The sequence below is a fragment of the Eschscholzia californica genome, unplaced genomic scaffold (genome assembly GCF_041429995.1).
Source record: "Eschscholzia californica isolate CP2 unplaced genomic scaffold, dmEscCali1.0.p SCAF_3, whole genome shotgun sequence".
Taxonomy (NCBI): domain Eukaryota; kingdom Viridiplantae; phylum Streptophyta; class Magnoliopsida; order Ranunculales; family Papaveraceae; genus Eschscholzia; species Eschscholzia californica.
Window position 1 is genome coordinate 19,062,967 of NW_028238420.1, and position 26,734 is coordinate 19,089,700.

General features: G+C 36.3%; 2 protein-coding genes across 3 annotated transcripts; one reads left to right on the forward strand and one right to left on the reverse strand.

Annotated features, from left to right (window-relative positions):
* On the reverse strand, window positions 1–6,720 carry LOC147548867 (uncharacterized). Its single transcript, XM_086668139.1, has 2 exons — window positions 6,453–6,720; window positions 1–89 (listed from the first exon to the last, which is right to left on the reverse strand). Exons 1-2 carry the CDS (start codon window positions 6,718–6,720, stop codon window positions 1–3), a joined length of 357 nt encoding a protein of 118 aa, XP_086524265.1.
* On the forward strand, window positions 1,358–26,337 carry LOC147548868 (receptor-like protein 4). 2 transcript variants are annotated; one of them, XM_086669194.1, is made up of 9 exons: window positions 1,358–1,488; window positions 21,979–23,034; window positions 23,355–23,502; window positions 24,166–24,237; window positions 24,319–24,390; window positions 24,879–24,950; window positions 25,067–25,144; window positions 25,302–25,483; window positions 25,853–26,337. In XM_086669194.1, exons 2-9 carry the CDS (start codon window positions 21,990–21,992, stop codon window positions 25,966–25,968), a joined length of 1,785 nt encoding a protein of 594 aa, XP_086525320.1. In that variant the 5' UTR covers window positions 1,358–1,488; window positions 21,979–21,989; the 3' UTR covers window positions 25,969–26,337. The 2 variants fall into 2 exon arrangements, with proteins under 2 accessions (XP_086525320.1, XP_086525319.1); XM_086669193.1 differs by lacking the exon at window positions 1,358–1,488 and adding an exon at window positions 21,539–21,821.
* Window positions 26,338–26,734: the final 397 nt, after the last annotated feature.

A 26,734-nucleotide genomic window follows, 5' to 3' on the forward strand; every position in this document is an offset into this window, starting at 1 on the left:
CTACTTAATACCTTCGCTTGGGTGTGCAACCTTTTCGGGTGCATCAACCACATAGTTTGGCAATTTCTCATCTACCACGGTATATCCACCTACATAGAAATCCAGAATTGTAATAAAAACCTGGCAGTTATTAAGTTAGTAGTATCTATGTATATTTCGGGAATTAGAAAGAGAGAGTTGGTGAGGCGGTGTGTCGGTGTGTCGGTGTGCTTTGGGTTTTAGTAGCTATATAAACCGAAACAATAGGGATATCTTATTCATTCGCAAGGAATCTCTTGTTTAACTTGTTATTTATATCATAGTGAATATCATCTCGTCGTTGTTCGCCTTAGAGTAAGTCTCACCAACCAAACCACGTAAATTTCTTTGTTCTTTATGATTGTTTACTTTTCTATTGCTTTTCTTTGTAGAGTAGGTCTTAGGTTTAGATGGGCCTTAAGCTAATAAGGCCCTTTTAGTAATTGTAAGGACAATGCTTGTTTTTTTCTTCTACTTTTAAGTTACTGAGAGTATCGAAAAGTGTAACGCATCAACTTCTTCGAAGAAAATTACGAGAACTCCACCAACTACGAGAGTTCTTTTAATAAAAAATAACTTTTAGATAATTTGAATACGAAATGAGTATTAATTTAAAAAGATTTTAAGAACTACAAATGGTTATTTCTACTTGAAAAAAGAACATGAATCATTACAAATGACATATGTTATTAGAATTTTACTGACATAGCAAGTTTTAGAAAAATAAAGTCCAAACCAACTAATGCTTCATAAAACATAATTGGTGACCGAAAAACAAGTGACACATAAATAGCCTCCTATTAATCAAAATAAAACTTATTTAAACTACTAAGTGCACAATTTCCCTCAATTGCATACCAAACACTTGGAAAACCTTCATTTTAGAGAATTTTTTACTATTTTCTCCGGAAAAATGTGTATCAAACACAACCTTAATGGGGCTTTTGAACAAACAAAATTTTAATGGCCACGTCATTTCAACATTTTAATTAATTACAATTTTTGGGTTTATAGTCCTAAAAACTACACCTAAACCCACTTTTAGTCCACCCTAATCCTAATACGAAAATTTAAACTAAAATATTAATTTAAATAGAAATCTAGTCCAAATGGGTCCATCTCTATAGAAGACACAAATCTCTAGGTTTCATATTATTTCATAATACCCATAATGACCTTATATATAATACAATACCATCTTTTTATTATAAATCCCCAAAAATTTTATTTTATTTTTTATCTCCCACGGTTTCTCTCCAATCTCCTCCCAAATAGTAACAGAAACCCTTTATTCTCTCTCTCTAAAACCGAAACCGAAACCCTTTATTTTCTCTCTCTAAAACCGAAATCCTTTTTATGATTCAATAACCATTATTCATTCTCCATTTTTGAAGCTCGAAATCTTCTTCCAATCTATTTCCTTCATGAAACCACCATCGTTTATTTCGAATCCCATCATCAAATAATCAGGTTCGTATTCATGAGTACAACAACAACTGCTTGTTATGGTTAAAGTATCAAGATTCATCTTTCTATTTATTGTTCTTTATCATCATCTTTAAACATATTCATGATTTTCATTGTAATCGGTTTCATCTAATTCGTTTGAACTTTTTATCGGTATCATCTTTAAACATCTTCATCATTATAAATTTTCTCTCTCTAAGATTCATTACTTGTTTTTCATCATTGTTAAATCCGTGGCTGCATTTCATTATCTTCGATTATGTTATCATTATCTCCATGTCTTTTGTTACTTTTCATTAGTTTTAGGTTTTAGATTTTGATTGATAAAACTTCTATTGTAACCAGATGAAGGTTTCCGTACAATTTTTGAACTAGATGAAGGTTTCCGTACAATTTTTGAACCAGATGAAGGTTTCCGTACAATTTTTGAACCAGCTGAAGGTTTCCTACCATTTGATTGTAACAGATTTTAAATTATAAATATTTTACAAACATTATGTGTATTTTATTAAACATAACACATATTATTTCACATAACAGTAGGCGTCTTATTCAAACTAAAGTTTTGTTTTTATCAAACACACAATGAATTTTATTCAACATTATACATACTTTACCACATTTTTTACCGTTGTTTTTCATAAATGATACTCATTGTTGACTAATATTTACATTTTTGTTTTTGTAATCTAGTTGATACTGATCGAATTTCCTACAGAATCATCCAACGTAAGGAAGAAGATATACTAAAATCTTATGGGTGGGATAAAATCTTTACTGAAGTTGGTCAGTTATTTCCTGATGGTGCTAAAGCATTTCGATTCGCCCTTCGACAGTATAGTATAAACACAAGACATGATTTCAAGTTTGTTAAAACTGATTTAAAGCGTGTAACTGTTGTTTGTCTTGTTTACGACTGCAATTGGCGAGTACATGGATGGCCACCCTTGAAATGCGAATCCATGTTTATTTTGAAAGAAATGAAATTACACATGACTGTGCTGATTTCATTAAAAAGAAAAAAAAACCCAAAATTAGTAGGTCTTTTATGTAGGGTTGTGGTGTCTTCTAGTGTTCTAAGCGGAATCTCAGACATCTCATGGCTAACACTAGTAGGTCCCAAGATCATCATGCATAAGCTAATAATTAACTAAGAGTTTAGGATTACCTAAATCACTAAATTTTCCCTGGAACCTTTCCAATCGAATGTGAAGACCAAGAGCTCCAAGTGTTGCTCCTCTACTCAAGACACCCGAATGATCAATTTGATCTCCCACCTTGTAGTTAGCTAGAACTCCAATGGTGGTTTGATTAGAAGAACTCCTTCTTCTTTATGACTAGTTCATTAGCTTGAGAATTAGCTCTTTTTCTTTCTTTACTTGTTGTTATAGAGTAAGAAAGCTTCTTGAGAAATTCCACACCTTATTCAAGTCCCAAAGAGACGTTATAAAGAATCCTAGTTAGAGTCCAACCCCAATAAGTTTCTTAAAAGTCCATTTTGAATAAGATTAAGGAAATACTCCAAAATAGAAACTAGTTTCTATTTCTTTGTTTCCTTATTATTGGCCGGCCATATCAAGCCCATCTTGGGAAGATCTCGCCGGCCCCTATAGGGACGCACGGCCAAGTTTGGCCGTGCCCTTTTGGCCCCCAAATCTCCTCCTATGGTGCCCGACCCAAATACCCTTCTTTTGGGCCTTTTGTGTTATCTTTGCCTAAACTTCTTTTAGGCCTATGACACATGTTTATGAGACTCTCCCATGATTATATGTCTCATCCCACTAGTCATATCATCCGATCAAGTAGACATTCTTATGTGTAACCCAATGTAGGATCTGGTCGAAGTTAGCCGCGTATGACTTAATAATTCGACGATCGTAGTTGATTTCTAGATAAACACTACAACCCCTAAATCGTCCGGACTTGATGATCTTCTTCATCAATTGTCCTATCTGACAAATTGCTCGCATTACATCTTTGGTCGAAGGACATCTCCCTCAGACCCCCACTTGTACTTAGAACAAGTGCAATGCTCGATTCTGGTGTCAATTTGTATCCCATCTGATAAGTCACATCTTTCAGACTTTCTTGGTACCGAGTACAACTGTCAAAGACAAATGATTAACTTTTAATCTATTTGAGCGCGGCCACACATTTTCAGCTGTTACTTATCAATCGGCCTTGAGACACTTTTTCCTAATGTAATTAGGATGACACAATCCATTCTTGTACTCCCACTCAGCTTCATATCTATCATGTCTTTCCCAGTATCCGCTTTTATAACCTCCTTTTACAGCGCGACGTTTGGCGGAACCAAAGTCGGGCATTCCTTACATAAGATGAGCGGAACACTCATGTTTTGTCAATGAGAAGCGTTTGACGTTCATAACAAATGATGTACTTCTCATTTGAGGGTTATCCGATGCATAATCCGTATTATACACCCACGTAGTCGATTCCAATACTCCTATTCCTATAGCCCATGAAACAACGCTATCTCGTCGACCTCAGGTGTTAGTCTTCCTGAGTCATTATTGTCCATTCAATGACCTGGACTAGGGAGATGATAATGAAATATTCCAAGTTCACCTAATTGGGTTTCAATCATCAGATCACGTATCTGACAAACCTATTTGGAATGTTTTATTATCCGTGGACTGCCGTTTAACCACTAAATCAAATTTAGACGATCGTGAAATAACTAATTTATTTACGATAACGAGAGTTTGTAAATTTGAGCCTCTTCTGTAAAACCCCTTTTACATACTCAATTTACTAGTCAAGGTTACTTTCAAAATTACCTTTGTCTTAGACATTTTGTATGGCTCTCATACTTTTGTCTTAGGTGACAGTTTAGTTGACTATGTATTTGGTCCGATTAAATCTTGCTTATCAATTAATCAAAGGTTGCTTCTTTTGATTTCTATTGATAGTTTCTAGTAACCCTTTACTAGAGTTAAGACTTCCATTCTTTCGTTTTGTAGAGTCTGCAACAGTTCCCTGCTCGAAACACTTTCAGCCTATTTTCCTTCAATGTTTGGAAGTTTACATTAACATGTTCAACTTTCTCCACTCTAACTCATCCTACCAATTTTGCAAGCCTTTTAGGATGTTAGTTGTGGTTTCAGATATTCGAGATTTCTTAGGCAAATGCTAAATCATGTCCCACATGATCGATCTTATGCGTATAGCATAACTATCTTCCTCATGCGTGCTTGCTCATCAGGGTTCCCGACTCTGAGTCTTGCCGAGCTATGGGACATGAGGTTTGGGTCGAATATCTCTTTTAGAGTCTTTCCATTTTGGACTATTAAGAACCCCAAGTTTTCTTGTCCTATCATCTTTTGGTCTATACTCATAGATCTTTGATGCCCAAAGCATTTCATCCTTTGTGGTCCTTCTTTAACTGATTCCAACATCCCTATGCTGTTCTCAATTTGGGTGTGTACACTGCACACCGGACCTGAAAAGCGTTACTCCCACTAACCTTATTGAAATCCTGAGATTTAAGATTTTTTTCATTCTTTAGGAGTCAAACGTCTTTGATTTCCTCTTTTGAATCGAAGATTCCAACTCTTGCTTGCTTCATTCCTCCGTAGCATGTTTGTTTACTAATCACTAAAGTCGGCGACCGTATTGGTTTTTGACTTCCTTGTGTTAGTTATGGACTTAAACATACACTTATGTAATCTCGTTCATAGTCTCTTGGTATGAATCCACGATCTTAATCTTTTCGTCTAGTTTTGGAAAACTCCAATGTTTCTATTCTTCTCAGTTTTCTTCCTTGAAAACTAATTTCTGTCTAATGGTTTCGCTCCATTGACCAAATTATCAAGTTTTTTATCTTGATAAGAAAGGATTTTCATCATCTATCGACTCCTAGCCATTAGTAGAGTTGATTTCCGTCTCTGCGCAGGTCTATGCTCTTATCTCTTATCAGTAAGATTTCAATCTTCTGAGCTTGTTAGATAAGTAGTAATGACTTTGAGGGCTTATGAGCAACATGATACTTTCAACACTTGAGATATCTTATTTTGAGTAACTTTCAACTGCTTGATAGTTCTCTGACAAAATTTTATTCGTCTTGCGAGGTAATTACTTAGACTTTTCCTCCCACTGTTCTATAACAGTTTTGTTCCTCTTGGTCGAAGCATTCGACTTTTCCTCCCACTTATCCTACGTAACTAATTATTCCTTTCAAAACTAATTATTAGGAGGATACCATCACGAGCAACAAACACTTTGTTCTCTTGATTGGTTGCGTGAAGCCGGATTTGTTTTAAAGAAATTGCGTCAGATTTTCTAATTTATGCCTTGTATTCCTCGTACATGGCCTTTTAGCTTTTAGACGGATTTTGGTAATGTGTGGGAATTCTGTGTCTAGACATAGTGTTTATTGGAGGACAGAGATTGATTCGTACTCTTCAATGTATATCTTTTTGGACGTTCCAACTTCGATAGGTTAAAAGTGACGATCAACTTCTGTTTTTTACTCAAGACTTTATTTTTGTCAATTCGGTTCTTTGTTTCTCAAGTTTCTTTTTGTTATGTTGGAAACTCTTTCATCATCCCTTTGTCATTAGGATGATCATGTTGCATGAGCCACATTATTATTTGTCTCTTTTACATGTATAACCAAGTTTAGAATCTTTCGGTATATGTTGTTAATTTAGCACCTTTAAGACATCTCAATTTAAGAACTAAACTCTTTTATTGATTCTCCGTAATACTTAGTACAAAGATGATGTCTAACTAGAAAAACAAATTAATCTAGACTAGTGTCTAAAGAAGATTTTGATCCCGGTCAGCATCCTTAGCAGTCTTGACTTCTGCTCCCTCTTGGATCTCTTCTCCTTTAGCCAAATACTTAGTTCCATGTTGCTCCTATACATTCATAATGATAGGGCATTAGGTTTCTCATACCAAATTGGGAAATTTTCAGTATTTGATAAATTAATCGCTAATACCTGAAGTAAAAGTTATTGTTTCATTCTTCTTGTCCTCTAAGAACTTAGGCCAGTTTCTCTTCCAATTACCCTTGCCATCACCGTAGAAGTGCTTTATATCAGAAGGTGGACTTTTGTCCTTGGATTTGGCAGTTCGTTTGCCGTTTCCTTTGGACATAGTTTTCTTCTTCTGTTTTCCACTCTTCTTAAACCCTCTGTCCTTTTGAATCATGAAAATTTCCTTCTTATGATCCACTGCAGCTACATCCTGTTCGGTAGTCTGAAGCATCGCATGAAGTTCCTCTAATGTCTTGTGTCATCCATTCATGTTGTATTATTAAACCCACTATGGAGGGAGTGAAGGATAGTATCTGTCAATGGCGAGGCCAAAAATATTTTTTGACGGGGGCACTTTTTACTAATAAATATAAATAAAAAAAGTTTCATAACAAAAGCATTATATTGGTTAACTCGTAATATATTAATTCATTTCCGTCTACAGTTACTTTCGAGCGAGTTTAAGACATTGCATACACCTTCATGTCAATAATATCAAGGACACACTTCAAAATAAGTGAGTAACTTATCAGTTATTCATTTGTTTTCTGTTCGAGTGGTAAATCCATAAAACAGAGAAAATTAAACTATCTAGATAAAGACAATAAAATGGCACACCATTCGAAGTTCTTTTACCAAACATAGTATTTTATTACATTATTGTTCAAGAGATGCGAGACATTTTAGACTCTTATTTTATAATAATTATTTAATATGTCAAATTCGAATGTTAGGGATCTTTTGATATTTTTACGTTTATATTGCAAAGTTATTTGTTTTTTAGACTTAAGAGTAAATAATGATGAAAACCCTTCAATTGGGCGGTATCCTCCTTAGGAGGATTAAAGTTTTAAAAATCATTGTATTAGGAAAAATATAATAATTAACGAAATTCGTTTCAAAAGAAAATTGAAATATATTATTATGTTTGTAGAATTGTGTAAGAAAAGAAACAACTTTTGCTTAGGAAGGAAAATATTGAAATAATTGTTTCCAGCATATTGATTAACATGAAAGAAGGTAATAAGGAAAAAGTTCATGCCATGACATTACAAATACATGTTTGAGCTTTGAATTTACTAAAGTTGGGTAACAAAAGTTAACTAAATTTGAATTTTGGAGACAAATTTTGTTAAGTTGGGTATCGGTAGCCGCTTCTTGACTATAAGGAAAACCCAGTTTAGCCAGCTTACCAATGAGCTTGATCATCTGACAAACATGAGGCCCAACTGGTTTTCCTTTCTCAAGGCGCATGTCTAGTACTGTCCTCGAGGTTTCAAACCTCTCCGACCTCGACTGCTTCTGGAACATTTCCCTAAATTGTCGAATCATGGAGTAGGCATCCATGTCTATGAACTGCTCTTGAAGAGTGGGTTCCATTGTTGCCAACATCAGGCATGTTACAGGTTATGCCCTTCTTCGAATACTCTTTTTATGTTCCTTTTCTTTAGGGGTCGAACTAGAATCCAATATTGAAATTGGAGTTTCTAGCACATTCAGCTTGCCTTCCATCCTGAGAACTACTCCCAGGTTCCTCTTCCATTCGAGGAAGTTGTGCTCACTCAGTTTCTCCTTGTCGAGAAGTGAGCGAAAGTTGAATTTCTCTTTTGTCATTTAAAACTACATGAAAGAATTGCAAAGTTTTAAACTCGTTATCGTTTTTCGGAATAAAATCGTTTTTCCACATTATTAAAAAAAAAATCGTCCCTAATTGAATAAAGTCATTCCGAGATCCCGGTTCTCCGAAGTTAAGCAGACTAGGGCCCTGCCCTCAACTCCATTGTTTTAGGTGAGTGAACTACTTCACAGATCATACTCTTATGAATATAACTCGTATTTTTTTTCAAATAACACAAAATTGATGGACCAACATAAACCCTAAACCCACAAAATCGCAAATAAACAAGAAATAAGTTTAAAATCTTTCAAAATCTTACCAAAATGCTGAAACAAACTTCATTACAACGAAAAATAAGCATGCAAGATGAAATATAAATAGTTTTCACATGAGATTAATGATGGTTCGAGATTGAAACGGTTCAAAACGATGTAACGTTTGTATGGACCTCGTTTATCTTTTCACCTGAAGCTTTGTGTGAGACGATTGAAGAAGAAGGAACGATTGAATAGAGAGTTATGGATGTTCGGTTTCTAGGGTTTCAGGGGATTCGTTGTTCTTGTTCTTCGGAAGAGAGAGAAAGAGATATAAAAGTTTCTAAATCTGAAAGTAAGAGAGAGAAAGTAGTATATTCTTTACCGTTTTAGAAACCCAAAATCACGGTGATTTTGGTTGTTTAATATTTCGTTCGGCTTTGTCTACAAATTTGAGCGGGAATTGTAGTGGGATATGGAGGAAATTGGTTTGTCTAAAGAGGGTACATCAGTCCAAAATGGAAAAAGACTAAAATCCATTTTTCTGAGAAGATTTGACCCTAATCCCTTTTTGAACTTTATTTTGGGCCTAAAACCCATTGACCCTTTTAATTATTTAGAATCGTAGATAATGCAGTTTTCCAAGCGAGAACCAAGGTATTCGTCACAAAAATTTACTCATCAAAAAAGAATAATCAACTAAATAACATAAAATCCTTATTAGAACCATCTTCAAACTTAATAAAGAAAATTGAAATCCAAAGGCATCTCTATGAAGTACAAAAATTGTAACTGAAAATAAAAGCTGTAGAGATAGTGTGAACTGATCTTAGAATCCCTTGAGTTACCAAACTGTTGGTTGCCAGCTGAGCTGCACCTAACTTTGTAACTTTATTCTATGTATGCTTTCCTTACGGAGATTAAAGGGGCCCTTATAATCCATGCAAATGATTGGGGCTCAAAGACACTACTTTGGTGGTTTTGGGCCCAGTTACTTAATTTTGTCACAATATTTATAAGTTTTTGTAACGGTTGCAGTTTGTTGCACGAGGCTATCATGTATTCTTGTGTGAGAGAAATTGACGAAGTGAAGTGAATGTGTGCATATAACAAATTTAGTTCTTCATACTACTTGTGATGATCGAGTCCCACGAATTATATATAGTTGTTTTCTTTTGACATCTTGGTCCAAGCCTAATGAATGCAAGTTTTGTTCCTGATGAGAGCTCTAGAAAGGACAAACCACCCCAAAAAGGCCTGGGCTCTAGCAAAATTTAAGCTTTTTTTTTTTAGTTGAAACAATCACATTTGAGCTTGCACTATGCTTCTGACACTCCAATCACATTTGAGCTTGAACTATCACAAAAATCACCTTATAGATCCATTTGTCCAAGGCCGCGGCTTTGGGGAATAAAGAAAATTCTCCGGGGAATAAATTCTCCAGGGAATTCAGATTTTTTTTAAAATTCTCCGGGGAATAAATTTTTATGGGGAATGCAAATTAAATTTTTTTGAAAGTTCTCTTCCATCTCATCTCTTCTCTCTGCCACTTCATCTTCTCGCCACCTCATCATCTTCTCCGGCGAAAGTTGCCGGCCGAGAAATCCGGCCGGCAACCTTCAAAAAATTTTTTTTTTTTTTTTTCTCTCTTCCTCTCTCTCTCTCTCTCTAATATACTCCGGCGAAGGTAGACCTTCGCCGGAGATCCGGTCTGTCCATGAACAGACCAGATCCGGTCTGTCCACGAACAGACCAGATCTGTTCGTGGACAGACCTTGAAGGTCCGTCCAGGAACAGACCTTCAAGGTCTGTTCGTGACAGACCTTGAAGGTCTGTTCATGGACGGACCTTCAACGTCTGTCCACGAACAGATCTGGTCTGTTCGTGGACAGACCTTGAAGGTCTGTCCATGGACAGACCGGACCTCCGGCGAAGGTCTCCCTTCGCCGGAGTGTTAGAGAGAGAGAGAGGAAGAGAGAAAAAACTTTTTTTTTTTTTTTTTTATGTTTGGAGGTCGCCGGAAAATTGGTCGGCCGGCGACCTTCGACGGAGAAGATGATGAGGTGGCGAGAAGATGAGGTGGTAGAGAGGTGATGAGTTATATCATCTTCTAAAATTAAAAGCCCCTTAGCAATAAAAAATGAACAAAAAAGTCAATCTTATTTGACTAGTTTTAAGAAAAGTCTTTATTCCCCGGAGAATTTTTTTTATTCTCCAAAGCCGCGACCTTGTCCAACCGCACTTTCCAACCTGAATGGTGGGTCTTGACTCTTGAGATGCCAACTAGACTTGCCAAACATAAGTTTTCTCAAGTCGTCCACTACTGCACTTGGTAATTATTCCTCCACGCCATTGACATTGACTTGACAATTTTCTAATTATCCGTTAATCCTGCCAGAACTGATGTCTTTTCTAAAACTTTTTTCCATATGGTATTGGAAAGTCAAAGTCGTACTTCAAGTGCTTTTTAGGAGTAACATTTACTTCATACTCCATGATCCCATGGAAAATGTATCACAAGACTGGGCCAAGACTAGATAACCAATATTAAAGGACACTAATTAAAAAGGTCAAAATAATGTTAAAAATGATTAGAAAAAGAGCGCGTCTAAAGGGGCCTCCCCATATTGCTGTAGGCGCCACCTCAGATGACCGTGGTCAAACACCCGACAACCGTAGGCGCCTCTCCTCAGGCTGATCAGTCCGAGGCCCAAAGTCTCGTCTCGGACTGGCCCAGCCGAAATGAACCGGACTGTCCAGTCCGAAACCATGCATTAGGTCTTGGACTGAGAGATGAAATATCACCATTATTTTATATATAGAGAGAGAGACTCAACGATTCCGCTACTCATTCTGTATTTTTTTTTTCTGATTCAAGGTATAACTTACTGATTCTTGTTGGGTTTGATTTCCATCTGTTATCATTTTAGTTTAATTTCGATTCAGGAAAAAAATGGAAGAAGTTGATATTTCATCCCCAAATCTAGGTTGGTTTCTTCATCCCCAAATATAGGTTGGTTTCTTCATCCTCTATCTAGTGTTTATTCATCTCAACAAAACCTAGAATCTTAAGCTTGATAATTAATGGTTTTTGTGTTTCCTTTAAGCTTGAAGATCTAAAAAGAAACCTAGGTTTTTTATATCCTTCATGATGTTTAATCTTTCATTGGTTAATGAGTTTTTGTTGATAGATTAACGAATTTTGTTAGGTTTGATCTTTGATTGATTTTGGGATTGAGAATTGAGAGAGAAAGTAGAGAGAGAAAGAAATTAACGTAATGGATCTTTTTTTGCTTAATATTTGTTGGTTGAGTTTCAGATTTGAAGATCCAAATTAAGAAAGTAGAGAGAGAAAAGAGTTGAAGAAGAAAAGAAGAAGAAGGGCGCGGGGATGGAGAGACCGTATGGGAGGCGCCAACATTGGGAGGCCCTTACAGCAATTCGAGGAGGCGCCTACAAAGGCGCCCTTAAAAAACACCAAACATTTCATAATTATTTATTTTTTTTGTATTACATACAAAGATTAAGGTACCCTTTTGTCATTTTGTGTAACTAATTTTTTTATTTTTTAAACTTTAAATCTATATAACTTTATCTTGAGATGTCAAATTTGCATACTATTTATAAAGGATTTTTCATTAGTTCCCAAACAAGTTCCACTTTCAATAACTTTTTTTCGAAAAAAAACGTCATTTTTTCTAATTGTCTGCAAACTGTGTTTGCAAAATGTAAATTCCAAACTGGGATTTCTGAAATGTAAATTGCAAACTAGGGTTTTGCAAAATGTAAATTGCAAACTAAAGTTTGCAAAATGTAAATTGCCAACTGAATTTGCAAGCTTTATAGAATGTAATCTCGGTTTCATATTTTGCAAACTCAATAGCAAAAAAATCTAGTTTTATCTTCAAATCTGAAAAATTTCATCTTCATCATCATCAAATAAACTAAAGTTTCGAATTTAAGAGAGCACATCATCATCAACATCAAATTTCAAGCTCATATCACATAACCTTTCCTTAGTCTACATTGACCGTCATATCTTACCCATCTCTCCTCTAAAAAATCTCAGACCTTCTCATTATTTTCTATCTCCTCCACAGACAGTTTTGAACAAAGCCCTTTCAGTCCCTAAATGTGTTTCTCTCTCTAAATATATGCCCATGGTTTATGCGCCCTAAAGAGATCAAAGATTATGGTACACCAAAAGCCACTGAAGGTGCCTTGTTTGATAATCAAAGATCTTGTTACATGTGGTACTTTTGTGTTAGAATTCGTTGCGCCACTCAAAAGAGGTTGGTTTGAAGGTGATTGATGTTGTTGTTTTGATCGATCAAAAACAAGGAGGAAGAGAGAATCTTGTTGAGAACGGGATTCACTTTTATTTCATGATTGTTGAGATTTTGAGGAAACATGGGAAGGTTTCTCAGAGAAGGTGAAGAGGTTCTCAGCCGAGAAGAAGGAGACAACAAACCCTAAATTTTCTTGGTTTTTTTATAGAGAAAGTGAGTTTTAGTGGGAGGGCATTTTGGAAACGAAAAAAAAAATTGAAAAATGACCTAATTACTTATTACCTATAATATTTTGAACTTTATCTATCTTTACACTTAATATTTTGGTGACTTCTTGTCATTAGAAAAAGTTCCTTGTTTTTTTAACTATTATGAATAATTTTTTGACCCAAACAACCATTTTCTCCAATATTAGTACGGCCAAAACTTAAAGTGGGTAATACAAAAAAGTAACAAATCTTATGTCGCTAAAATAATTATAAGGGGTACAAATACACTACATCTAAACTGATATCCCCAGAGGATTTAATTTTTTAGATAAGTCCATCCTTTTAGATAAACCCTAGACTTTTTTCTTCTTCTTTTCAAATTACTAAGTGTGGACGGGTAAAAAGTCACACGGTTAGAAGGATCGTTAGGTGGGCACCAGCAACTAGGCTTCGGGCCTTCAAATAAACGGGTTAACGGGCAGAAGGTCGGTTCTGGTAGTCGGGTAGATGGGGTTTCGTGGATGCTTCTAGCCAGAATCTCTGTCTTAGGCTAGCTTAGACCAGAGGTCGTCGGAGTAGGTGATTTGTATCCGGAGCTTAATATAGAATGAGTGAAGTGATCGGAGTAGAGCTTCTGCAGTGCTAAGTAGAGAATGAGTCAATAGTTTCGAGTCAGAATCAGATTCCCTTCCCAATAGCGAGGCTTCCTCTATTTATAGAGTGTAGAGGATAGTAACCGCATGCTCGTCAGATCCGCAATAGTAGGATCTCACTAGACCGTTTCCGTAGCCGTTGATCTCTTGAGGGGGAAGGGTAGCCCTACGATACCCGCCACCTTAGTCTGCTCGTTGCCAGTAGAAATGGTCCACTACTCCTTTAAAGTAGCGTAAGACTCGAGCTTCTTCCATGACTCTAACTTGTAGCGACATGTTAGGATTAGACTGACTCAATCTCTAACGACTAGTCCACGTGTGCGCACAACTAGCTGGAGTGTGGGTGGATTGTCATGGCAGACCATATCCCAGCATGCCAGAAGCTTGGGCTTGAGCAAACATGCTAGACTTTCTGGGCTTACGAGGTGTGTTAGGCTTTCGGTGGGCTTCCTTACTAGGCCATTGAGGCTACTGAAGGCACCCCTCTCATGTAGTATGGGGTGGGCGCATAAGGAAGGCCCAATGCTATTTTTTGCCAATACACTAAGCTTTAGAGAGACAAAGTGTTAGAAGAACATTGTTGAAGATGGCAAGAACAAACAATGCAAAAGCACCCATAGTTGAAGAACCTTGTTAAAGAGAAAAAAACATTTTCTTCTTCAAATCCAAAACTTTAATATGTTAGGTTTTTCTTCATCAACTCACTTGAGTTTAGTTAAATAGCTATACAAATCTTGGATTTTGAGGAAAGACTTGAGTTTAGTTTAGGATCAATTCCGTTTTGGCCTCTAATTTGTGACCAACTCACTCATTGAACTTTTTTCGGAAGTACCCTAGGGGGCCAAATTGAATTAATCTTCAAAAACATTAAATCCACCGCATCTCTCCCTCTCACTCCTTCATTTCATCACCTCTTTCTTCCACTTCATCCCTCTAGCCACCTCATCATCTTCTCTAGTGCAGGTCGTCGACCGACCAATTTCCGGCGATCTTCAAACATTAAATTTTTTTTTTTTATTTTTCTTTCTTTCTAATCTTCTTCTCCATCTTCATCTCTCTTCTTTTTTCCTTTACTTTTTTTTTCCCACTTTCTCTACTCTCACAGTGGGCGAAGGGGAGGGGCCCTTTCCCCGGACTGTGAGAGTACAGAGAAAGAGTGGAGAAAGAGAAAAGAAGAAAGGGAAAAACAGGAGAAAAGAAGAAGAGAGGAAAAGAAGAAGAAGAATAAGAATAAGAGAGAGGAAGATTTATAGGAGGAATCAGTTAGGAAATCGAAGTGATAAGACGCAATAATCAAGAGGAATAATGGCAAATTAAAGAGCAATGAGCGCCAAGAAGCGCCACGTGGAGAGATGAAATATAACGCTCCAAATAGAGTTTTCCACGTCGGCCGCCATGAAAACCTATATTTAAAGGATTTCTCTATAAAACAATAAACATAATCGATGTATTCATCCAAAAAGACAAACAACACCAATTATGAAGCTCATAAGAAAAATAAATCAATTAAAAGAAACTTTATTAAGCTTTCAAAACTCAAATGGTGTCTCCAAATCATCGACACGTAGGTCAGACAAGAATGAATAAAACAAAAGTAACCTCTTAGGATATGCACCTCCAAATAACTACCTAAGAAAGAAAGAAAACAGGCACTCCTCCAAGGGCTAACTACGACTCTAGTAGGTGGCACTTTTCGATTTCCTTGACCTGAAAAATAATAGGCTGGGTCAGAACCCAGCAAGTAGATTTCCAAGTCCCTATAGCCTTAATAAACAACTTTAAGATCTATCAAGACAAAAAACACAACTCTGTAACATATATAAAGGTGTTCACATTAGTATTCAAGTGGTGACAATTACAATAAAGAAAACCACAATTTGTAACAAACAACCCAAACGTGATATACTATGTTGGTGTCCACCAGGGAAATCAGATACTTCATCTGAACCTTCCCCATAACCCTCGTTGAATGAGAGTGCGGTCCACCAGGCTACCCTTGTGTTGGCGCCGACCCTATAAGCTCTATAGCTAGGTTGTACCTCCGTACACCTTTACGATACGAACCCATCACTCACCGCAACAAACATTCGATAGAGCGGGTCGGACCAACCACAAAACTCATACAACCCTCCACCAACTCTATCACATCACACACACATAATAGCATCCCACACATATAATAGTATCATGCCATAACATACATAAATGAAAATCATATTCGCCAATATATTATTATAATCTACTAGTTTCATGCCGATAACGTTAGACAAGTAGTGATCTATGTGTACCAATAACTTAAACATCATACATTCTCATATTATGCGGAATTCTGTCACCTATTTTTGCATCTATATACAAGGAGTTCATTTATTAGCAAGAGGTGCCTAATTACAAGAATCATATACTTAAGTAATGTCAAATAAATTAATAGGGTTTCAAGCCATTACTTTGATTGTAATACTTGTTGAATTTTCCTATCATCGTACTAACTTAGATACTTATACATGAATTTAGCATAGGAATGATAATAAAGATTGTATTCTTCATTATCAAGATCATTAAGGCAAGTTTTCTTGAAAATCGAGCATATAGATGTGATTCAAAGTGACATAAAATTCTGGTTTTATAGAAGTGATTAATTTACTACTTCTAACGTGTATTTGTTTCATGAACCCTAATTTGTATTTGAATAATATCAAACCTAGGGTTTATGGTATTCTCTAATTGTCTAGATTTATCTATGAAACTGGTCATACAAAGGAGGTAGAAAGCTACCTTCAATCCGAAGTAAAACAATCCCCACACGAAGAAACAATGAAGAAAAGATCACCAACTTCAATACCTCATTCATCTTCTTGTTGTTCATGTCTTTCTCACTCTAAAAATCAAAATCTCTCTCTCCCTTTCCATCTCATGGTTGCAGTCAAAATAAGAAAAGAAGGATAGAAGTGAGAAAGTAGGTGTAGGTTTTAGAAACGAAAAGGCTTTTAAGGGATTTTTATGTTACACCCCGCCTCGAACCTCTATTGAAGTCTCTCACTAAAACTAAGATCCCATCCTTAAGTTTCTTCAATGGACTCACAAACCCTAAAATCTAATTACAAGGCTCAAACGATACGCAGATTGTATAAAATTGAAATTAAAATTATTACATCGTCCACACATTTGTTCTTAAAACAAGAATCCAAGATAAACAACTTTCTATGACATGCATGATATTCACAATAATCAATTAAATATCATGCATATCACATACATTCACATAATATTCACAATAATCAATTATGTATGCATGATTAACTCCGGGAGATACTGTGTTGACATATCTATGCCAAATGGACCTTAGGTCTATATTCGAAGAATTTATACCAATGACGCGTTTTAGCTTTGTTCTTAATGGTTTTGTTCTTAATGATTTCCATCAGATGGCCCGGGTTAGTTTTGGAAAAATACGTGTGGAACCGGGAGAAAAATCAAATTTTAGACGAAAAAACTCCTTATCGGGTCAAGGCCCGGAAAAATCTCTCCACGCGGTTCGAGATCGATCTCCGAATCACACGAGACAAGCCTTGGTCAAAGCTTGAGACCCTCTTGGTCAAGGCCCATGGGCTTGTCTCGACCAAAGACAAGACATGCCTTGGCATGGGCCAAGCATGGCTCGGTCATAGGCCAACATACTTTGGCCCGAGCCAGGCCCTTCTTTGCATGGGACAGGCGCGTTCTGGCCCCTACGACTTAGATGCATCCCAGCCCTAGGCTGGGACGTGCCCATCTTGGCCCAGAAGCGTCTGTCCCTTGGTTGATCCTAGGCCGTTTCGGTCTCCAAGATCAAGACGCCTTAGGAAAAGCCAGACGTGTCCCAAACGCGTGTGGCTGAGTCCGCTCCTTTCGCATCTCACACTCCAAGTACTAGACACGTTTGGATTTCTCAGTCGCGTCCTAGGATGCGACTTGAAGTCTGAGATGCGCGCGTCTGGCCCAGACAAGAGCTTCTCTGACGAAATTTTTTTTTTTTTGTTTTTGTATTTCCACCTATTGTTTTGAACGAATTTCAAAACTCAATTTGGATTTTCAAAAACTTCTAAAATTCATTAATTACCATCTCTTTTGAGACTCTTTTCAAAATCGAAATCTTCTGAAACCTTTTTCAACCTTGAATTTTGAAATCAATTTGAATAACTTTTAAATCCAATTCAAAACTAAACAAATTGATGTCCAAAACTCTTTTCGGAGTCATCCATCTATCTAAGCAAGTCTGAATTTAGTCTGAAACTTAGCAAAAATTATCTTCGTGCAAGAGGCTTTGACACCACTATTGGTTATGGTGGCTCGAAAACTAAGAGCTCTAATTGTAACTCCTGTACTTGAGACACCCGGACAATCAACTTGATCTCCCGCCTTTCCAGTTAGCTAGAGTTATCTCCAACAGTTAGACGAAGAACACATTATTCTTTAGACTAGATAGATAGTTGGAAACTATTTTCTCTCTCTCTACTTGATGTTTGTAGAGACAGAGATCTCTTTGAGAATTTTCAACACACGTTTTGTGTCCTAAAAAGGCCCTTATACATAATCGTCAGAAGTCAGAATCACATTCGAACAAGGATTCCTTAATGGCCACATAAACAGGTATCTAGGTCCCACTCAGATTGGAATTCCCAGATGAGATAATCATCTGGGAAACCCTAACAAGGTGGCCGACCTGATTTGCCCCTTATTGGACTGGCTTGGCCAACACCGATAGCATGACCGACCATGCCTTGGCCGACCTTCCATTTGGTCGGGCCTTTTGTCCGACCCATTACCCTTTTGCCTTGAACTTTTGCTATCTTTGTCTATAGGATTTTGGACATATTTATGGATCTAGTCCGTACTTTTATTTCTCATCCCTCAAGTCATATCTTCCGATCAAATCGACACTCTTTCGTGTAACCTGATGTAGGATGTCGAAGTTAGCCGCGAATCACCCGATTGATTCGACGATCATAGTTGGTTTATAGCTAAACATTACGATCCCTAAATTGTCCAAACTTGATGATCTTCTTCACTATTTTTCATATCTGACATATTAATCGCATTTCCACCTTGGTCGAAGGACATCTCTTTCAAAGACATGATAGATATAAAGTTGAGAGGGAATGAAAAAGAATGGATTATGTCCTCTTAAATAAGTATCTTCGGGCCCCTTGAAGAGTAGCAACTGGAAAATGCATGATCGTGCTCAAATGGATTAAAAGTTAATCATTTGGTTGAAAGTTGCACTCTAGATTAAGAAAATTTTACACGTATGACGTATCAGATGAGATGTCCTTCGACCAAGATGACAAGTTGGAAACAGAAGGAGATGTCCTTCGACCAAGATGACAATGCGCTTTATTTGTCGGATAAGACAATCATCAAGTCCGATCATACTAGGGATCATAATGCTTAGCTAGAAGACAACTAAGATAGTTGAATCACTCAGATGATTTGCAGGTAACCACTATAAAATCCTGCTATCGTTACACCAAGAGAGTCAATTTGATCAGAAATATATGACTAGAAAAAGGTTGGATTAGATCTACTTTGAGAGTCCCAAAAAGGTTCAGATAATAGACAGACAAAGATGGAAAAAACCAGGCCAAAATAGGAGGCCCAGACATTTAAAACGGGGGGGGGGGGGGGGGGGTTGCAACCAGCGCTTCCTTGGCCAACCACATCAAAGGCACGTCCCAAATGGGACAGAACCACCATATGGGAGTCCCACTTAAATCTGGATTCGAAGTCTTTCTATTTTTGTGGTCTTTTAAGGAAGCCTAATTTGATTATATAAGGACCTCATTAGAACCGGCAGAGGTGTGAAATTTTCTCAAGAATATTCCTATCTCTGCCAAGAGAAAGAGAAAAAAACTCCCAACTATCTATCTAATCTAAAGAAAAATCAGTTTTTCATTTTAACCTCTAAATAAAGGTCCTAGTTGACTCTAAAGGAGGGAGATCAAGTTGATTCGGGTGTCTGAAGAAGAGGAGTTGCAATTTGGGGCTCTCAATATTCAGATAAAGCAGTCAGTTTAATTCGCGGGAAAGCGATTCAGGTATAATTTTAACCCGAACTAGTTCATCTTTAGTTTATGCATGAGATGTAGGGAAACATATTTTTAGACATATAAACGTCTGAGATCCCGCTTAAAACATTACGTTCAACGTTTATAAAAGCCAATAAACCCATCCTATTAATCTTACTTCTCCATGTGGATGATATTGTTCTCACTGGTAATGGCTTTAAACAAAAATGACTTCCCTTATCAGTTCTCCGATGCTAAAATTTGCTACAAAGGGAACTTGATTTTCTGCACTTCTTTCCGGGAATTGACGTTACAAGAAGCATTTCTGCTAATATATCAAATTACATTTTCGTTTTCTGTTTTAAATCTCTGATATTTTCGAAAGTGTTTTGTTCATTGAGTTGTATCTTTGTATAGACTTAATCGTGAAATTCATAATCACCAATCACCACCACCACCACGATCACCAGAACCATTGTCACCACCACTGTCGCCAGTATTGTCACCACCACCCCTCTCATCACTCTTTCATACAATCTTTCTATCTCTTTCTTCTGTCTATCTCCTTATTTTCATTTTTAATTTCACTTTTTCTTAGGGTCCTAGAAGAAAGAACCCTTCATCTAGAATGACTTTCCAAACGAGCAGGGTTTTCAGATGAAAGGAATCTTTCTTCATCTGATGACTTAGGTTCTTGGCCGGTGCTAGAGAAGACAATGGTGGTTGTAAAATGTAAGATGAGAAAGATAAATGGGAGTCTCCATCATCATCATTCTTTTTAAAATATTTCCACCCTTTTCTATTATTAGAGCATCTCCAATGCAACACTCAAATTGAAAAACTTATAGTGCCACCTAGGATATTTTGAATTTTTTTATAAAAAACTCTCTCCAATGTAACACTCAATTTGGATTTTAAAATGACGTGGCAATGTGGCATCATTTCAATTAATCTTTACTATTCATATTCCTGACCAAATCAAATAATAAAATGAGGTAGAATCCCTAATATGAATCATATTAAAGAATAGTTGTTCTTGGTAATGCTAATTATTTCGTGTACGCCAAACATAGTCTTTGTGTTTTTGTCACTAATAGTAAGTCCAAGGGGGTAAGTTCAATTACCCATTATTAAGGGTGGGTAAACTCACTTACCAATTAGTGATGAGGGGGTAAGCCGAGAAAACCTGGGTTTTTTGAACTTACCCCCTCACAATTAATTGGTAATTGAGTTTACCCCCTTCAGTAATTGGTAATTGAGCTTACCCCCTTGAATTTAGTTTTTTTTGTCAAAACTACTAAGGATATGTTTGGTATGTGATAATAAAATCAGAAAGTAAATAATATATAAACAAAATTAATCTTTACTAATCATATTCCTGACCAAATCAAACAATAAAATGAGGTAGAATCCCTAATATGAATCATATTAAAGAATAGTTGTTCTTGGTATAATGCCAATTATTTCATGTACGCCAAACATAGTCTTTGTGTTTTTGTCACTAATAGTAAGTCCAAGAGGGTAAGTTCAATTACCCATTATTGAGGGGGGTAAACTCACTTACCAATTAGTGACGAGGGGGTAAGCCGAAAAACCCTAAAAACAAATCTAACAATCTATGAAATGACACCTAAATTATTTTTAAGTTTTTAGAGTGTTGCATTGAAAATGTCTTTTCAATTAAGGATCTCAACATTAACATCAAGAAAGAGAAACTCAATTGAGCCTTGACCCACAGGATAATTTGAGTTTTTGTTGAGTATTGCATTGGAGATGCTCTTAGGCTGAAATAACATATAATTAATAATATATAAAGGATTTCAAAAAGAGAAAGTCACCACATTTTTCAACATACTATTGAGCGAGCGTGCAACTATCAATGAATACAAACTACCAAGACAGCTTAAGACAAAATTACCCTCTTATTAATTACAATTATGCAATAACAGATTAAAATACACCTCTCCCTTAATGTACTACACTATCATATGATTAATAATAATACCTTCATTAACTTCACAAGTCAAACGAGACGACAACAACAACAGGCAACAGCAACTACTCTCTCTCCACTTCTACTCACTTTCTCTCTCTAAGAGGTAGAGAGAGAGAAAGTGAGAAAGAAAGAGAGAGAGAGAGTTGAATTTTCTTCAGAAAACCAGAAAAACAACAATGGAACACAAATTCAACTTTGTTATGCTCAATCACCTCTTCTTTCTTCTTTCTCTCCTTCTCTCTGCTCTTTCTCTTTCCTCTTCTCTACCGGGTAAACAATCCTCTCTCTGTCTCTCTACCTTTATACATTACGGTTTTTGTTCCGATTGTCAGAATAGTCCCACATTGAACGACTGACTCATTGCCAATTCATTTTGAGTTGGATGACCACGAACTTTATGAATAAAAATTTGTATGTTGTTTTGTAGAACCATATTCGATGCGAATAAGTTGTGGAGCTCGTGAAGATATTCATACACAACCAACAAATACACTCTGGTATAGAGATATAGCTTACACAGGTGGAAGACCAGCTAATGCTACTACAACTAGTTTCATTGCTCCTCAACTTAAAACCCTAAGATATTTCCCTCTTTCTGATGGTCCTAATAATTGTTACAAAATTAATCAAGTTCCTCAAGGCCATTACTCTATTAGGGTTTTCTTTGGATTAGTTGCTGATTCTAGTATTGAAAATGAACCCCTTTTTGATATTTCTATTGTGGGTACTCAAGTTTATTCACTTAATTCTGGTTGGACTACTATAGATGATCAATCTTTTATTGAATCATTAGTTATTGTTACTGATGGTTCGATTTCGATTTGTTTTCATAGTACTGGTCATGGAGATCCTGCTATTTTATCTATTGAAATTCTCCAAATTCATGATGAAGCTTATAGTCCTTATTGGGATCAAGGAAATATACTTAGGGTTGCCAAAAGAGTTACTTGTGGTACAGGGAAATCTGCTTTTGATGCAGATTATAATGATAATGGAGATCATTGGGGTGGAGATAGGTTTTGGAGTGGTGTTCAAACTTTTGAGAGTGATTCTGATAAACCGATTTCGACTGAAAAGAAAATCAGTAAGGCATCACTGACACCAAATTATTATCCTCAAAATATTTATCAATCAGCAATTGTAAGTACTGATACTCAACCAGATTTAACTTATACAATCGAGGTAGAGCCTAATAGAAACTATTCGATTTGGTTACATTTTGCCGAGATTGATAATGATGTTAAAAGTTCAGGGCAAAGGGTATTTGATATCCTGGTAAATGGTGATATTGCTTTTAAAGGTATTGACATTGTAGAGATGAGTGGTGATCTTTTTACTGCCCTTGTTTTGAACAAGACAGTTGCTGTGAACGGAAGAAGCTTGACGATAACCTTGCACCCAAACGAAGGAAATCACGCCATTATTAGTGCAATTGAGGTCTTTGAGGTACTTCTTGCAGAGTCAAGAACTGACATAAAAGAAGGTTTTGATCCAACTCTTTTATTTCTCTTCCAAGTTTGTATTTTAGGTTTATACCTTCCTCATCAAGCTTACTTTCTTTTTGTCACGTTCATGGGCTATACTGATTTTCGAGGGCAATATAAGTAATTTTGTTTTCGAAAAGGGTAACAGTTACAACAAGACCGCATTTCAGTATATTCTCCTACGATTGACTCCATGAATGATCATTTATAAGGCAATTTTTCCATGTGATTCGAATCCCTATCAAACTCAATCAATAACTCTCTTGCATGGGCATGATTTATGAACCTCTACTAATTTGATCTCATACTCAATTTACAGTTGAGGCGTTGCAGACATTGAAGCATGCATTAGGGCTTCCTCTTCGTCTTGGGTGGAACGGTGATCCATGTGTTCCCCAGCAACATCCATGGAGTGGAGTGGACTGCCTAGTAAACAGAGATAGCTACATATGGGTCATTGATGGAATGTACTTCATCTTCATCTCCTAATTCAGTACTTTCTTTTAGTTGTTATTTAATATTTTCATATTGTTATTTAATATCAATGTAAACTCTTGCAGAAAGCTTAGGTTTGAACTTCGAAATGAGAATATAACTAGAACCAGAAGAATGAAAAGAAATAAAATACTTGAAATAAATTGCATAAATTTGAAATAACCTTGATACTTAGATTAGAACTCTATGATAGACATAAGAGAACTTGAACTAAACTATGCATAAACCTGAAACGTTGTTTCGAAAATTAAGAGTTGACTCAAATTTTAATCATACTCCTCTATCTTTCTGCAAGACCTTGTGGATACTTAAAAGAGAGAGGGCATTCTCTTTTCGTTTCTACTCTCTAATTTCGGAAAATCCCCACTTTACCTCATTCCTTATATCCAAAGCATCTCTAAGTATATGCAGACGTAATAAGTTGGAATTGAATTACATACTTTAACAAGTTAGACAATTTCTTCTCTATCTATAGTTACCTTTGCATGTTCACGGAATCACGGGGTAGTTTAGTTTAGCATTCTTCTATGATTGGTCTTAATTTTATTTCATGATGTAAAAGATATGTTTTTTGTATTTGAAGTTACAAATTTATTTCTATTTAGCTGATTATGTGTTTTGTTTCTACATGTCAGTGGTCTCGATAACCAAGGACTCGGGGGCTTATTGCCAAATGACATATACAAACTCCAGCATCTACAGAGCATGTAATGTTAATTCTTCTATCGTACTTTTATCGGATCTCATCCTTACGGTATCTTAATTTATTTGTTTACTTTTTCGAGCAGAAACTTGAGTGGGAACAGTATACATGGGGTAATTCCATCCTCACTTGGAAATATAACTTCACTTGAAACATTGTAAGTACTTCCATTCTATTTAGTGCTTATATTAGTTTTCATTCCATCATTCGAATGACCTACTTTTAGTTTTCTTCTAATCAGACCTACTCTATGTCATCAAAAAAGTTTATTTGCTTCGTGGTTTGATGAATTTATCATACTGTTATATCGTTTCCTTCCTGCAAGATATTGAATGAAGAGTTGGGTGTAGGCTAATACTTGCAATATGCGAGGAAAATTAGTTGCTTTATATCCTCCGCGGTACGGTTTTAGCATAAATAGTTATTATGTTAAAATTTCCAATCTCATATACATTAATCCTCACTTGACTACAAAAATAAGTTCATTCGTTTAAAAGTGAGTTGATTTCATGCGATTTTGGATTATCAATGTTTTGAATTGCACAAACATGTCTACATATTTATTTCTGTGAACTTATTTTCACTTACTGTTTGGTTATTCTCACTTAATTTCAAGATGATTAACTGCATCTAGTTATTGGACAGGGATCTATCGTTCAATGAATTCAATGGTTCTATCCCCAAAAGCCTTGGAATGTTAACATCATTACGGATACTGTAAGAACATTTTTGCACAGCCTCACACATATAATTCCCCTCTATATGGCCTGTCGCCTAAGATGATATATCTACCATAGTGTTCCTAAACTCCTGAGTGAACCCTGATGCTGCAGCAACCTTAATAGCAACTTCTTATCTGGAAGAGTCCCCGGTGCACTAGGAGGACGACTTCTCCACAGAGCTAGTTTCAAGTACGTACCAATGTGTACAAAAGTCATCAATAAATAACCGTGAAGTGAAGTGAATTGGAGAAAGCGGAGATCGTAGTACAATTTAGTGGGTCGGCTTTCCTCCGATTCGTGTCACATAGATCTCAAGAAACGAATTATTTACCGTTTGCTTGTACAGTTTTACTTCTAATGCAGGTCTCTGTGGTATACCTGGCTTACATAGATGCGGCCCCCAACTTACAACCGGTGGTAAGATAGGAGTTGCAATAGGTGTAATTGTGGCAATTCTACTCATCGTTACTTGTTCAATTTGCTGGTGGAAACGACGACAGAATATCATCCGGATACAGCAATTTGCAGGTATTTTATCACACACTTCTTTCTGGAAACATCACAAGGAGGAACTAATTTATTCGAAAAACAAATTTGTAAGGATGACACTCTGTAAATTACAACACTAGCTGGAATTCAACCAAATCCCTGAAAGAACTTGGTGATAAAATCTATCTAAAGAATTGGATTTGTGCAACTCTAAAATACAATGTATCCACTTTGTCTAGCCTAGCAAGCCCTACGAAAATGCGAGGAAAATTACTAACATAAGCCATTGATGCTTGAGAAGCTAATCCCAGACTCACCGTATGATCCAAAGTTGCAATTAAGCTCACGCGTTAATGGTTTTTCTCCTGAAGGATGAGATATATAATGTACTTGCTTTTTTTTAAACAGCGAGAGATGCTCCTTATGCAAAAGCAAGGACCCATTATATGCGCGACGTGCAAATGGCTAGGCAACACAATTTTGGAAACTCAAGAACCGCTGGAGACAATATTTTACTCTCTTGATTGACCGACCACCCTCTCACTATGTGATAAATTTTGCTCCTTTCAGATGCTTACTGGAATGCTGACTTTGTTGTTATCGAAAGGATTTCTCTACGTGCCAATCTTACAGGTTTTCATCTAATATCTTTATATTCTGCCTTCTTTAAGGTGGGTTTTTTTTTTTTCTCTCATCAATGTAAAATTTCATTTTCAAGGCCATGAATCATGATCGTCGACTTGTTCCTTAAGGCTTGGAAAAACTGTATTGTTGTTATAAATTCAAAATTTCATGTATATCTTTTTTCATTTTTAAGTTTCACAGGAGGAATGTAACAAAAAAAAACAGAATATATTTCTAAATTGAAGTATGGTTCCCTCAAACTTAACCAAGATATGATTCATCAACTATATTAGACACTAATTTAATCATCTTCTTTTTGTGATATCAAAATTAGACTCACAAAGCAAAAAAATCTGTGTTCGATCCACTGATTTTTTGTATTTTGAGGATCAGATGATATTAGATTTCGGGATACGTACTGCTTTGGTTGATTCACGTAAGTGCATATTAGATCAAATGGTGATCAGTGGCGGTTTAATCGTTTCCACTGATTATGTGATTACTTCATCAAATCAACTAATCCGTCCACCCGATCTTTATTGTTCGATAATCAAACTCCGAACATCATACTAAGAGATAGAGCATTGGCGACTGGAATCAAATCTGACTAATTCTCGCCTAGTGATCTATAATTTTATACAAGTCCATGCCAGATCAATTTTGAAA

What these genes read in the sequence shown, in the direction of transcription:
- LOC147548867 (XM_086668139.1), bottom strand. Translation starts at nt 6,720, where the DNA reads ATGCTTCAGACTACCGAACAGGATGTAGCTGCAGTGGATCATAAGAAG. An exon ending in AACAATAACTTTTACTTCAG is followed by an intron (nt 90 to 6,452) that starts GTATTAGCGATT and finishes ATTTCTATGTAG; the next exon opens with GTGGATATACCGTGGTAGAT.
- LOC147548868 (XM_086669193.1), top strand. Translation starts at nt 21,728, where the DNA reads ATGGAACACAAATTCAACTTTGTTATGCTCAATCACCTCTTCTTTCTT. An exon ending in ATAACTTCACTTGAAACATT is followed by an intron (nt 24,391 to 24,878) that starts GTAAGTACTTCC and finishes GTTATTGGACAG; the next exon opens with GGATCTATCGTTCAATGAAT. An exon ending in CCGGATACAGCAATTTGCAG is followed by an intron (nt 25,484 to 25,852) that starts GTATTTTATCAC and finishes TTTTTTAAACAG; the next exon opens with CGAGAGATGCTCCTTATGCA.